This window comes from Rhinopithecus bieti, unplaced genomic scaffold, assembly GCF_001698545.2.
Source record: "Rhinopithecus bieti isolate Rb0 unplaced genomic scaffold, ASM169854v2 scaffold_13710, whole genome shotgun sequence".
In the NCBI taxonomy this organism is placed as follows: domain Eukaryota; kingdom Metazoa; phylum Chordata; class Mammalia; order Primates; family Cercopithecidae; genus Rhinopithecus; species Rhinopithecus bieti.
Window position 1 is genome coordinate 1,607,726 of NW_016807962.1, and position 15,557 is coordinate 1,623,282.

Here is a 15,557-nt window from a genome sequence, read left to right on the forward strand (position 1 = left end):
CCTTCAGCCTTAATTCATTTTTCTTACGTAGAATTTCAAAACATGTTCCCTCACCATTTTATCCATCACTGTATATACAATATATTTCTCTTGAAAAATCCGTGTTAGCATTTACCTGGACTGTATATCCAGGAGCTGGGTCAAAGGGTATATACATATTTAATGCCATTTAGTCCTGTCATATTGCCCTTCAGAATGGTTATACTTCCATTAGCAGTGCGTGAGGGTTCTCATCTCTCCACAACCTCACCAACACTTGTCTCTCTAAAATGTGGCATTTTTAATGGGTATAAAGCAATATCTCATTATTGTTTTAATTTGGATTCTTCTGGTTACTAATGATTTTAAGCATTTCTTCACATACTTGTCCATTTGGGTTTCCCATCTGTCAATTGCCTATTCGTATCTTTTGCATGTTTTAAAATTTTCCATTTGGGTTATCTTTTTAAAATTTCTTCTTGATTTTATTTCTGATATACCTCTTTGAGCAACAACAAGCCTTCATGGGTTTTGAAAAGGAATTCTTTATGCTGATGTAGTCAAATCCATCATAATTTCATCTTATGGTTATATATTTTTGAGGTAATCTTTAAGAGGTCTTTCTGTACTCTTAGTTCACAAAGATATTGCTGGATATTTTATTCTGTTAATTTTATAGATTTGACTTTAAAATGTTTTAATCTGTCTGGAACCTGCCTTTTTATGTGATGTCTTGATGGGTCTTCTATTCGTGACCACAGACAAGGAGTAAAATTAACTTCTCTTAGTTTTAACTTTCTTTTTAACCTTTTCCACCTGGTAGTAGAGTTGCCAATGGAATTGAAATAGTCAAGAGCATGTTTCAATGGAGAAAATGGTGAAGGAGCAAATCTAGATAATCTGAAAGCTATCTGTAATAAGTATCATATATTGAGCATGAATTGTATGCCAGGTTCTTTGTCTATATTATTTTATCCCACAAAAAATCCTTTGAGGAAAATACTGTTAACTCCATTTAACTGATTAACAAATTGAGGCTATGAAAGGTTGTATCTTGCCCAGTGCCACATACATAGTAAGGTGTTTTTGAACTTCATGCTCTTTCACGCAAACTGCAAACCTCTTAAATGTCTTCACTGAGTTTTATTTTGATATATCCTCCGCATTTATCAAGGGTTAATGAAGAAAGAAGTTTTATGAGGAATGCTCCTGCATTTTTAGGAAAGCCACGTGGCTTGTCCATTACATTGTAAATGTGACTCACTTTTCTTTATCATCTTCCATATGCCAGGGTCTGTGCTAAGTGCTGGGACTACAGCTGGAATGAGAAATGATCCTTGCCCCCAAAGCGCTTTCTTCGCAGGACAATGGGAGGTGGATTCTCTTTGTGGTGACTAGTGTGGGCTCTGCAGCAAAACTTCCAGAGTTCAGATTGCAGCTCCACTTGTACTAGTTCTGGGACCTTGAACGCAACACTTTCTAAGCCTCAATTTCCTCATCTATAAAATTAAAATAACGAAAATAGACCTAACGTAGAGGATTGTTGTGAGAATCGAATGCAATAATTCATTTAAAGAGCTTAGTAGCATGCTTGGTACTCTATCAGTGGAATGATCAATGTTACCTTTTTTGGACATAAACCAGTGATTACAGTAGAAAAATTATCTGATACCAGTATGCTAAAACTCTGTTGTTTTGCTCATAGATTAAAAAGTATCAAAACTAGACTGGGAAGGGAAGGTGGAAAGAATTTCAGGTCATACTTCCCTGTGGAGCTAATGTTCAATATATAGTTGATTAAGAAATTACATGTTAGTTATTCTTAGCTTTCAGTTCCAGGAACAGTTTTCTCTCTTTGGGCAAGCTGGCATGCTATATTTTGCTGGTGAATAAGATTTATATAACCTACTTATTTCACATCTTATAATGACCAGGAAGCTTACAGCCAAATTTAATGCTTTGTTTAATAAGATTATACAAGCCTAGGATTTGATTAAAGTCCTTGATGATTGTTAACTTTCTTTTAAAATTTTAATAGTCTAATTATAAGTCTTTTATTTTGAAAAATTCTTTGAAAGTGATACATTGTAAATAATCTGCAAATAGTCTTCCCCTGGAAACTCTGTATAAATCCAAATTTTCTAAATTACAGGTACCATTAGCAGACGAAAGGAGTTCCCATACAGGATACCATTAGATTTGGTCCCCAAAACAGAAATCAAAAGGATTTTGAGTGTAAAAGGTAAATTAACAACGCCATTTTTAGTTCTCACTTCACTTGGTGCTTCAAACAAAAATCAAATATCCTCATGATTATTCTGTTTCTCCACTTCTGTGTTCAGTAGCACACACAGATCTACCTTTAGGAGTGTTCCACCCCTACCCACCCCCAACTTTCAAACCTTTGATCACTTTTCCCACTATCTTCTTCCAACTGCCTGATTTACACGGAGATTGATTCTCCTCCATTGGAGGGTAGGGACTGTCATTGGCTCAAAGATGTCTCCAAAATGGGGGTCCAGTTGCTTCTAGACTTAAAGAACTTTCCATGGTCTTAGTGGCCAGTCCTGCTCCAGAGAAGGCCTATGGCCTGCACATGGCCTAGAGAGAACAGCACTGCTCTGCTGAAGTACTGGTCCCAGAGGGGTTGTCTTAGTCCATTTATGCTGCCATAACAAAATAACAAAATTTATAAATAATACAAATTTATTTCTCACAGTTCGGGAGGCTGGGAAATCCAAGATCAAGGCACCAAGAGACTGGGTGTTTGGCAAGGGCCGCTGTCTGTTTCCATGAGGACATATGTTGCTGTATCCTCCTGTGGCAGAAAGTGGAAAGGCAAAAGGGCGAAAAGGGGTGAACAACTTCCTCACACCTCATCTATAAGATTATTAATCCCACTCATTAGGGCGGAGCCATCATAACCTAATCACCTCTCAAAAAGCCCCACCTTCTAAAACTATCACCTTGGTAATTAGGCTTCAGTATATGAATTTTGGAGAGACATATACATTCAAACCATAGCAGGGGTTCTCCTCCCCTTGGATACATTTGCAGAAGTGATATTTGCACAAGTGACTAGGTTTTCCCTAGTCTCCAGGCTTTACAATTCAATAACATGTTACTGAATGATAGAATGTCCTGACTACTTTTTATCTCAGATAAAACCCTAGAATCACAAAATGCTAGTACTGGAAAGGATCTTTTTGATCATGTGCAACCCTGTTGTTGGATCTAAAAGAAAGTGGCATGTCCAAGGTTGCACAGTGAGTTATAGACAGAGTCACATCAAGCACTCCCTGTTCAGGCTCTTTGCTTTGCTTCCTGGAAGGAATTGGTAAGTATGGTTTATGATGTCTAAAACTATCAGGTTGAATGACAACTAATTTGCCATGTTCTCTTGCAGCAATCAGTCCACTGTATTACATTACCTACCACCATATTTTAGTGATTTATAAAGTCTTTATTTTTGTTTGTTTCTTTCATATTCATGTTCCTAATCAGATCTTTTTTTCTCACCCCATTTCTGAGAAGCAAGTCAACTGCCTAGATAAAAAGGGAATAACCGTCTCTAGATGATTGTTCTTCTCTCTTGAGAGCATACTGTTAGAAGTTAATAAAGGCTGGGCGCGGTGGCTCACGCCCGTAATCCCAGCACTTTGGGAGGCTGAGGCGGGTGGATCACGAGGTCAGCAGATCAAGACCATCCTGGCGAACACGGTGAAACCCCATCTCTACTAAAAATACAAAAAATTAGCCGGGCGTGGTGGCAGGCGCCTGTAGTCCCAGCTACTCGGGAGGCTGAGGCAGGTGTATGGCATGAACCCGGGAGGCGGAGCTTGCAGTGGGTGGAGATCGCGCCACTGCACTCCAGTCTGGGAGACACAGCAAGCCTCCGTCTCAAAAAAAAAAAAAAAAAAAAAAAAAGAAAAGAAAAGAAAAGAAAAGAAGTGAATAAAAAGCGGTGTGTCTACTTTGATCTTTTTTGTTTCAGGACTGCTTGTAGGTGAGATCTTGTCTGCAGTTCTAAGTCGGGAAGGCGTCAATATCCTAACCCACCTCCCCAAAGGGAGTGCAGAGGCGGAGCTAATGAGCGTTGTCCCAGTATTCTATGTTTTTCACTACCTGGAAACAGGAAATCATTGGAATATTTTTCATTCCGACCCATTAATTGAAAAGCGGAACCTGAAGAAAAAATTAAAAGAAGGTAAAAAAATGTATTTCACATAAAAATTGGGTGATTTTAAACTAATATTTTTATTAAACTAATATTTAAGTTGTGAATTGTAGAAAACTTTATAAGAGAATTTTAGCAAAAAAAATCATGAGATGCACTCTACTATATAAATAAATATTATTTCTGTAGCATTTTGGCTTAACTTACTAAAATGCCTGGATGAGAGACAAGGCACCTGCATTCCAAACTACAGAACACTTCCTTCCTTTTTGAATGAGATCAGAATGTTCTACTTGATAATTCCCAATTCAGGCAATTCATATGCTTCCTTTGAGAAGTTCAATGCTGGCCACAGAGCATATGCTTGCTGCCCAACGCCAAAGGAAGCTTACCATTCTCAGGGGCTGATACAGTGTTTTTTGAGTAGAAAGGGAGGTCTGTGAAGCACTGTGTTCTTTTTCTTGTGCCTCTTAGGGATGGTGAGCATTATGTCCTACAGAAATGCTGACTATTCTTACAGCGTGTGGAAGGGTGGCAGTGCTAGCACTTGGTAAGTAGAAGATTTTGAATTGCATTTTCATATAGTGGTTAATTAACTAAAGAATAATAATCACAATGGAAACTCCATTCCTCGAGTTGCTCAGGCTAAAAGCCTCGTCATCCTTCACTCCTCTGTTTCTCTTACAATTCACATCTGATCCAGCAGATACGGATTCAAAATATATCCTGAATTTGACTACTTCTCACCAACGCCACCACACCATCCTGTTCCAGGACACCTTCCTCTCCCACCTGGATTCTTGCACTAGTCTCCCTTAGTCGTCTGGGTTCAACCCTTGATCCTCTTCAGTCTATACTCAGCACAGCAACTGAAGTGACCTTGTTAAAATGTATGTTAGATCATGCCACTCTGAACCATTTAGGAGCTTCCCATCTTACCCAGAGTAAAAACCAAAATTTTTATTGTGATTTACAAAGGCTCTATATGATCTGGCTCCACCTCATGTCTCCTCCTTTATCTCCTATACTCTCTTTCCCTCCAATTCAGCCCCACTGGCCTTCCTCAAACACATCAGGCATGCTTCCACCTCAGGGCCTTTGCACTGTTTTCTCAGTCTGAAATACTCCTCCTTAGGTATCAGCATGACTGGCTCTCATATTTCCCTCAGGTCTTTACCAAATGTCACCTCAGGGAGGCCTCTGCTATATCATAATGTCTAAAATTGCAACCCACTCCCCTCCCAACACCTCATATCATTTCTTTTCTCCTCAGCGTGATTACTAATGTTCTTGCTTATTCCACTATTGAGTATCTCCCCCACTGGAAGGTAAGCTTCATGTGGGAAGTCCTAAGTATCCCTAGTGCCTGGTACCTACCTGGCACATAGTAGATGCTCAATAAATATTTATTCAATGAAACATAACTTCCAAAATTCTGATGATTTAAGGGAAAGATAGTCTGAATTAATTAAGAGTCCATATGGCAGTCTATTTTCAAAAAATACTGGCTGGGCATGGTGGCTCACGCCTGTAATCCCAGCACTTTGGGAGGCCAAGGCAGGCAGATCATGAGGTCAAGAGATCGAGACCATCCTGGCCAACATGGTGAAACCTCGTCTTTACTAAAAATACAAAAATTAGCTGGGCATAGTGGCAAGTGCCTGTAGTCCCAGCTACTCAGGAGGCTGAGGCAGGAGAATCGCTTAAACCCAGGAGGCGAGGGTTACAGTGAGCCGAGATCATACCACTGCACTGCAGCCCGGGTGACAGAATGAGACTCTGTCTCAAAAAAAAAAAAAAAAAACGAAGTAACCATCGTGCTATGACAAAATATTTAATAAAAGTGGTGTGCCAGCTGCTGTCGCCCAGGCTGGAGTGCAGTGGCCCGGATCTCAGCTCACTGCAAGCTCCGCCTCCTGGGTTTACGCCATTCTCCTGCCTCAGCCTCCTGAGTAGCTGGGACTACAGGTGCCCACCACCTCGCCCGGCTAGTTTTTTTTTTTTGTATTTTTTTTTAGTAGAGATGGGGTTTCACCATATTAGCCAGGATGGTCTCGATCTCCTGACCTCGTGATCCACCTGTCTCGGCCTCCCAAAGTGCTGGGATTACAGGCTTGAGCCACCGCGCTCGGCCTGTAGGTTCTATATTAAATGTATTTAAGGAGTTTACAACCTAGAATACTTTATACTTTAAATTTTATATTTTTTTCTTTTCTTTTTTTTTTTCGAGACAGAGTCTTGCTCTGTCCCCAGGCTGGAGTGCAGTGGGCACAATCTCAGCTCACTTACAACCTCGCCTCCCCGGGTTCCGAAGACCGATTCTCCTGGCTCCAGCCTCACTGAGAGCCCCCTGGATTACAGGGGCGTGCACCATCATGCCTGCTTAATTTTTGTATTTTTAATAGAAAGATGGGGGTTTTCACCCACCCATGGCCAGGGAAGGTCTCGATCCTTGACCGTCGTGACCACACCCACCTCCCAAATGCTGGGATTACAAGGTCATGAAGCCACCGACGCTTGGCCAATTGTTTTTTTATTTTAAAGAGCTACTGAAATTTCCCAGAATTTTTATCTTTGGCCCTCTTTATTTCTGTAATCCTTCTCTGGTTAACAATCTCATTTTTGCCCATGACTTCCATAACATCTAGCCAATGGGCCTCTAATCAATGTTTCAAAGCTAACTTCTTTTCCTAAGAAGGTAGGAAATGTTCCTAGATCCCACATTTTAGGTTTTCCAGGAGCCAGAAGGTTCTTCAAGCACAATATGTGTCAATTTCATTATTTCTCTCCTCAATACACTTCTCTGTTCTTTTTTTTTTTTTGTGTTTTTTTTTTTTAGAGACGGAGTTTCGCTCTTGTTGCCCAGGCTAGAGTGCAATGGTGCGATGTCAGCTCACCGCAACCTCCGCCTCCCAAGTTCAAGCAATTCTCCTGCCTCAGTCTCCCGAGTAGCTGGGATTACAGGCATTCACCACCATGCCTGGCTAATTTTGTATTTAGTAGAGACGGGGTTTCTCCATGTTGAGGCTGGTCTCAAACTCCTGACCTCAGGTGATCCACCCACCTTGGCCTCCCAAAGTGCTGGGATTACAGGTGTGAGCCACCGTGCCCGGCTCTGTTTCTTTACTCAGTGCACAACAATACCCTGCCCTTTGTCCCCCGTTGATCAAGTCAGAATCGTCAATTGGTTTTTGATTCCTTCCTTTCCTTTTGGCTTTATCTCTGATCAGCTACCAAGTTCCATAGATTATACCTTAGAATTAGGCCTGACCTTGTGTGGGTGACACACTTTAAAAGACACACAGGGCCAGGTGCAGTGGCTCACACCTATAATTCTAGCACTTTGGGAGGCTGAAGCAGGAGGATGGCTTGAGCACAGGAGTTCAAGACCAGCCTGAGTAACATAAGGAGACCTTGTCTTTAATAAAACATTAAAAATATAAAAAAATAAAATAAAAGGCTCATAGACCCCTGCAGCACACCAACCAAAGGATAACCCAGGATGCAGGAGTGGGAGTGAGTGTCAATGAAGACTGGAAACTGACACAGCAGGACCTGGGAAATAGATGCCTGGAGAGCAGAAAGCCCCACAGGAAGGTGCAACAGTCTCTCAGTAAACTCTTAGAGCCTTTCAAGAGTTTGGGGCAAGACTGAAACATAGACCCAACTCCGTAAGTTCCTTGAAAGAAATAATAGACATAGAAGAAAATGTCCAGCACCTAAATACCCTCAAACTTTTCTTGAGAAATGTAAAGAAGATTTTTTAAAGTGCAAATATGATTCATATTAACAAAACCCTAAATTGATGACTATGAACATTTTTTGTATTCGCCTTTTAAAAAAAAAAAAATTATGGATATTGAAGTTTTCTCTTTCACTACAAACCTTCATCTTATTTCTGTTTCTTTCCCCCAAGGGCATTCACTATCATGAGTTTATGCATCTTTCCATAACATTTTAAATATTTTATATAATATATATATACATGAAATCATATAGATGTAACTTAACTCCAGTTTGGCTGCTCACTGCTCAGATGCCAAACTCGAGACTAGGATTGGTGGGAGGAAAAGCAGGTTAATTCAAAAGCCAGCAACCTGAGGAGATGCAGACTAGAGTCATGAAACTATCCCAAATGCCCTAGGCTGGCCAGAGGGATTTTAAAGGGGAAGGGGCTTGGAAAACTATGTGCAGGAGTTAGCTACATGCAGGTCAGCATGTCTTGTTCTGATTATTATCTTGAGTAATGGGCCATCTAGTGGTCAGCTAGACTGGAACAAGTTTGTAGATTAACTGCTCAGTGTTTTTCTTCAGGGGACATTTCGCAACCTTGATTTTTATCTCATGGCTGGTTCCTGGAATTCTTAAGCAAGCACTGTTTAAGAAAGTTAAGCATGGGCCAGGCACGGTGGCTCAAGCCTGTAATCCCAGCACTTTGGGAGGCCGAGACGGGCGGATCACGAGGTCAGGAGATCGAGACCATCCTGGCGAATACGGTGAAACCCCGTCTCTACTAAAAAAATACAAAAAACTAGCCGGGCAAGGGGCGGGCGCCTGTAGTCCCAGCTACTCGGGAGGCTGAGGCAGGAGAATGGCATAAACCCGGGAGACGGAGTTTGCAGTGAGCCGAGATCGTGCCACTGCACTCCAGCCTGGGCGACAGAGCGAGACTCTGTCTCAAAAAAAAAAAAAAAAAAAAAGAAAGTTAAGCATGGTAAAAGAAAGAATGGTTACTTGTTTCCAAAATGAAGTGACGGCTTCACAGTCCCTTTTTGTATTTCTAAATGATTATAACTAGTATACCTATCATTCTGTAACTTATCTTTTCTTTTAATACTTTTAGTTATTTTAGATATAGTAGTATAAGTAAATATAACTCACTCCTTTTCATTGCCATGCAGCATTTTATTTTACAAATATATCACATAGTATATAATCTTTATCCATTCGTATCTTGACGAACAACCATTTCCAAATTTTAATATTACAAACAATGTGATAACGAACATCTTCATATGTCTCTTTGTGCACATGTGTGAGAGTTTCTCTAGGGTATATCCCAGGAGATAGAATTGCTGGAACATAAAGAATGCATATTTACAGTTTTATCAGATTTTGCCAGATTTCTCTCCAAGGTGACTAAAAAATTCTTTTCTACTCTAAATGTTTAGTCCCAGACCCTATTGTAAAACATGAGGAACTAAACTAGACCATATTAAGAACTTATAGAGGTAGCCTAGGGTCTGGAACAAAAGCAAATCAAATAGCCTACTTCTTTCCTCCAAGTCACACTTAAAATTTGAATTTCAGGGCAGTCTCCAAGGGACAGGTAAGTGGGAAGAGGAGAATGCAAAAAGCTAGAGAAGTTGTATTTGCTTTACCTTTAGGGAAGAGCTGTCCAGACCCCTACTCTTTAAGGACTCTAGGGCCGAGACACCCAAGAGTACCAAAGAGAAAGAGAGATAAGAGTAAGAGCTTATAAAAGCCGGGCACAGTGGCTCACATCTATAATCCCAGCACTTTGGGAGGCTGAGGCAGGTGGATCACCTGAGGTCAGGAGTTCGAGATCAGCCTAGCCAACATGGTGAAACCCCGTCTCTACTAAAAATACAAAAATTAGCTGGGCCGTGGTGGCACGTGCCTGTAGTCCCACCTACTTAGGAGGCTGAGGCAGGAGAATCACTTCAACCTGGGAGGCGGAAGTTGCAGGGAGCCAAGATTGTGCCATTACACTCCAGCCTGGGCAATAGAGCGAGAGTCTGTCTGAAGAAAAAAAAAAAGAGAGAGTAAGAGCTTATACCTATTGAATACTTACTATAATCCAGAACTATTTTAAGTATGTTCATATATTTAATCTTTATAATTGATCCCAAAGGATGAGTTCATTGTTTCTATTTATTGCCATTGCCTTTTTTCAAATATGTAACTAAAGTACGGGGAGGGTATATCATGGGCCAAATAGACAAGTGGAGAGGCAGCCTGGCTGTATAGATAAGTGGAGAGGCAGCCTGGCCGCATAACGGCACTCATATACCTTTCTAGCCTGCTAAAAGAAGAGAGACTTCCAAAAGCCAAAATCCCAAAAGAGACCCAATATAAAATGTGGGCCAATCTTTGAAAATGTGACTGTCCTTGAACCTGAGCAATCCATAGAAGTATTTCTCCTCCTTGAGAGCAGTGTGAGGGGATTAAAAAGAGAGGAGTTCTCAATTCTTACCCCCTAAAAGTCAATAGAATGGAAAATAAGTTTCTAATGTTTTTAGAGAAAGAATTAGGAAAAGGCCCCTAGTTGTGGAGGGGCAAGTTCCAATTAATATCAAAACAATAATTTTAAAAATAATTAAAGCAATTAGAACAAAGACTGAGAACAACCTAAATGTCTACAGAAAGAGAAATGGCTTAAATAGCTTTGGTGCATCTGTACCAAAATACTATAATTTAATGTATAAAATCACTTGTAAAAGAACGAGGAAATTTTATGTATTAATCTAGATCTCTAAGGCATATTACTAAATAGAAAAGAAGGCAAGTACAGGATAATGTAAACATTCTCCCACTATTTTGGTGTGGTTGGGATGGAAAGGTAGATGGGAAGGCTATATTGTTGTACCTACTATTTGGAAGAATGTACAAGAAACAATGGTCATCTTCTGTTGGGAGGTGGAGGGGTACAGGGACTGCTAGAAGGGGACTTTTCATTATATATCCCTTTGTGCTTTTGGGTTTTTTTCATTTTTTTGGAAAAAGTCTCTGTCACTCAGGCTGGAGGCAGTGGCACAATCTCAGTTTACTGCAGCCTCTACCTCTTAGGCTCAAGTAATCCTCCCACCTTAGCCTCCCAAGTAGCTGAGACTATAGGTGCATGCCACCACGTCTGTCTAATGTTTTGCATTTTTTGTAGAGACAATGTCTCACTGTGATACCCAGGCTTCACTTTTGGATTTTTGAATCATGTGAGAGTTTTACGTCTTTAAAATGCTTAAAATACATTTTAAAATGAAAATGAAAAGAAACACACATTTTTTAAGTGAGGGGAAGTGGGAGAGCGAGTAAAGTGGTCTGAGTCTCAGACATCTGAGGCCCTGGGGAATGGGGACTCCTGGGCGACTGAGAGAGTGAAGAGATGTTACGGGGGGATGAGCCCAATCCTCTCTGATACTCTTCGATGGGTATTAGTAGAGACTTGAATTTGCTTTTTGACTAAGTAATTTTAATGATTATTAAAATTTCCTGTGGGGTAGTAAGTTCTGTGTCAATGGCAGCACTCAAAGACAAGTGAGATAAACACTCCAGGGATATTGGGAAAGGGGACTTGGGGGCTCAGATAGGAATTTAGATTCCATGGCATGTACAGATTTTACAATCTAGAATTATATGATTTTCATGCCTCATGTTCATGGGTCAATGCCTTGACTCAAAAACTATTTATTTTATCTCTGTTATCTTTAACTTTAGAGTGTAATTCTTTTATCAGGAATCAATTTTTAGCTTGTGTGCTAGCTAACAATGTTGTAATCACAGAAGATGTGCTGTTCACAGTTGTTTACTGAATGTTTTGGAGGTATTCCAAAAATCTTCCCTTCCTTTGTAAAATGGTGACTTACTTTGGAATTGTGTGTTTTAAAATGTTATGTTCTTGTAAAGAATAAAGTTGTATAAACTAATTGAAAGCCAAAAGGGATTCAGTGTTCTAAATATTTATTTATTTTATTTTGTCTTAAAGGTTAACAGCTTTTGCTTTAAGAGTACTTGGACAAGTACATAAATATGTAGAGCAGAACCAAAATTCAATATGTAATTCTTTATTGTGGCTGGTTGAGAATTATCAATTAGATAATGGATCTTTCAAGGAAAATTCACAGTATCAACCAATAAAATTACAGGTAAGGAAACCAAATGCAAAAATTGGCAATAGTTTTATTTACAGTTTGAGTTGTATTCTCATCCGATGATGGGAGGATGAAGAAGAAGAAGGAAAAAAAATGTAATTCTACAAGAAATTCCTTTTGTGAACAAGCAAAAAATACAAAGGTCTTCCCATAATATCTGAAGTGAAGCGATCTTCAGACAGTTCACTAGAGATCAGAGAAGTGATATCTTAGACCTCTCATTTAACAGGGTGGAGGGAGATGGGCAAGTGAAAGCACTCAAGTGAGATAGACCTGGGGCTTATTGAGAAATGAGAAGCAGGAAGGGAAAAAGTGGGAGATAAGGCTTAAAACACAGAGTAGAGGCCAGGCGCGATGGCTCACACCTGTAATTCCAGCACTTTGGGAGGCCAAGACGGGCGGATCATGAGGTCAGGAGTTCAAAACCAGCCTGACCAATATGGTGAAACCCCATCTCTACTAAAAATACAAAAATTAGCTGGGCGTGGTGGTGCACGCCTGTAGTAGCAGCTACTCAGAAGGCTGAGGCCAGAGGATAGCTTGAACCGGGGAGATGGAGGTTGCAGTGAGCCGAGATCACGCCATCGCACTCCAAACTGGGTGACAGAGTGAGACTCCATCTCAAAAACAAAACAAACAAAAAAACCCACAGAGTAGAACTAGGTCATTTCACTTTAAAGACACCATTTCACTCTCCTTTTAAAACATTGCTTCTTTTTAGGGTACCTTGCCTGTTGAAGCCCGAGAGAACAGCTTATATCTTACAGCCTTTACTGTGATTGGAATTAGAAAGGCTTTTGATATATGCCCCCTGGTGGTAAGTAAGAGTTTTCTTTCTCTCACACCCATCATCTATTTCTGTAACATATACTGGAGGGGCCACCAATCAGAAGACCTTTAGTTTCAAAAGCTTCTTTTCCTTCTTTCCAATTACTTGAAAATAACTTACACTCCAGAATTGAAAGATTTCAGAACAATGATAGATATTAGAAACCACCTAGTCCAACCTACTCATCGACAGTTGAGAAAGCTGAGGACTGTAAGGTGAATTCAATTGCCCAGTGTCACAGGCTAATAAATTGTAGAGCTGGGTGTAAAACTGATAGCTGGAACTGTGATGGGAGAATGATCCAGTGCCCCCAGCTTCTCTGTCTTATCTTTGCGAAATCCTGCTTTATATATGTTACTGTTGTCCTATAGTGAAAGCACTCTGAATTGTGCAAGTACTGAGGATACACAACAGCAAATGCGTATCCTCCAAATCCTTCCAAACAACATTTGCTTGGAAACAGGGGAGAAAAGTGATGAGCCACCTAAGTGAATCAACATAGAATATTTCCAAGGCTGACATGGAAAATCTCAAGTGGATTTGCAAAACTGGAATCACAAAACAAAACCATTTGTTTTCAGTTTGTTTCAAAAGCTTAACAAGACAAAATAATCAATGAAGACTAGTTCCCAGGGGCCTAGAGGACCAGTTGGCACCTAGTGGCCACATGGGTGAGAGATGCATGTGGAGCTGGGAGAGAAGGAGCCAGGCAGGATGTTAGCAGCATTGCAGTAGGCTTTCTCCTGGCCCACTTGTCCAACACAACCATTTTGGTGGTGTCGGGACTGGTGATCAAGACTATTTACCCAGGCATTCTTAGGATCTAAAAGTATTTTGGCCGTTTGGATTTCTTTCTGCTACTTATTTTATTTTTTTTAAGTATAACTCCTCTTGAACCTGTGTGCCTGTTGCAACTACGCTGAGAGGGAACGATAAAAGTTGTGTCTATGGGCCGGGCGCGGTGGCTCACGCCTGTAATCCCAGCACTTTGGGAGGCCGAGGCGGGTGGATCACAAGGTCAGCAGATCGAGACCATCCTGGCGAACACGATGAAACCCCGTCTCTACTAAAAATACAAAAAAATTAGCCGGGCGTGGTGGCGGGCGCCTGTAGTCCCAGCTACTCGAGAGGCTGAGGCAGGAGAATGGCGTGAACCCGGGAGGCGGAGCTTGCAGTGAGCCGAGATCGGGCCATTGCACCCCAGCCTGGGTGACAGCGAGACTTCCTCTCAAAAAAAAAAAAAAAACTTGTGTCTATGCTTGGTGGCTTTTCTTCCTGGAGACTAGGTCTGATGGTGTAATCAGAAACTAAAGGCACAAAACCTCTAAAAGGAAGGTGAGAATTCAGAGGCAAAAAGCTTAACCTGATTTGGACAACCTCATTGTCCCTTCCAAGATTATGCTCTGCTCCTTCTCTCAGAGGGATTTGCTTCACTGAGAAGCCATCCGTTTCCATTAGGTCAGTCCTCTTTTCACACCCATCTTCCTTGCTCCAGGATAGTGGGATCTGAGGGTAGTTCATATCACTTGATAGGTGGTTGCTTGACATAGAAACTGAAGTATTTTCTCTTGTTTCCAGAAAATCAACACAGCTCTAATTAAAGCTGACACCTTTCTGCTTGAAAATACACTGCCAGCCCAGAGCACCTTTACACTGGCCATTTCTGCCTATGCTCTTTCCCTGGGAGACAAAACTCACCCACAGTTTCGTTCAATTGTTTCAGCTTTGAAGAGAGAAGCTTTGGTTAAAGGTATAACTTGTTCCATACATTTATTCAGTGAGCATTCACTAAGACATAAAGTCTGCTAAATCTGGGAAGTGGGTAGTGACATGCAAACTTGAGTAAGATGCAATTCCTGCCCTCAAGGAACAAACCATCACAATACAATGTAATGTGTGCTGTTATTCATTCATTCATTCATGCATTCATTCAGCAAGCATTTATTCTTTTTTTTAAGACAGGTTCTCGCTCTGTCACCCAGGCTGGAATACAGTGACATGATTGTGGCTCACTGCAGCCTCTATCTCCTAGGCTCAAGTGATCCTGCCACCTCAGCCTGCCAAGTAGCTGGGACTACAGGTGCACACCACTGAGCCCAGTTAATTTTTTTCTATTTTGCAGATACGCGTCTCACTATGTTTCCCGGGATGATCTCAAATGCCTGGGCTCAAGCACTCCTGCTGCCTCAGCCTTCCAAAGTGCTAGGATCACAGGCATGAGCCACCACACCTGTCCTCTGTTTATTCCCTTATTCAATAAATATGCATTGAGTATCCTATGGACACCTCCTATATATCTGGCACTATTCCAGTCTCTGGGAATAAAGGAATAAACAAAACAGGCTCCCCAAAATCCAGGCTGTCATGAAACTTAAATTCTAACTGGGAAGACACAAACATGATAAATAAGTAGAGCTTTATGAATAGGTGGTGATGGCTGATATGAAGAAAAATAAAGCAGGGAAAGGAGACAAGGTGAGAGGATGGGTTGTAATTTCAGACAAGCTGACTGGGCTTAAGTTTCACTGAGAGGATGGTGTTTGAGTCAAGACCTGAAAGGAGGTGAAGAAGCAAGTCCTGTGGTTGTCTAGAAGGGTATACCTGGTGGAGAACAGCACGTGCAAATGCCCTGAGGCATGGGCATGCCTGGTGCTCCAAGAATGGCAAGGAGGCCAGTGTGACT

At 41.0% G+C, this 15,557-nt stretch overlaps 1 protein-coding gene across 1 annotated transcript in view; it reads left to right on the plus strand.

Annotated features, from left to right (window-relative positions):
- Window positions 1-15,557, plus strand: part of C5 (complement C5) — a 112,051-nt gene that overhangs the window by 68,214 nt on the left and 28,280 nt on the right. The window contains exons 23-28 of the mRNA XM_017884218.1: window positions 2,132-2,221; window positions 3,974-4,186; window positions 4,631-4,706; window positions 11,880-12,039; window positions 12,767-12,862; window positions 14,453-14,624. Of these exons, the coding sequence (XP_017739707.1) occupies window positions 2,132-2,221; window positions 3,974-4,186; window positions 4,631-4,706; window positions 11,880-12,039; window positions 12,767-12,862; window positions 14,453-14,624 (807 nt within the window). The remainder of the gene's footprint in view (window positions 1-2,131; window positions 2,222-3,973; window positions 4,187-4,630; window positions 4,707-11,879; window positions 12,040-12,766; window positions 12,863-14,452; window positions 14,625-15,557) is intronic.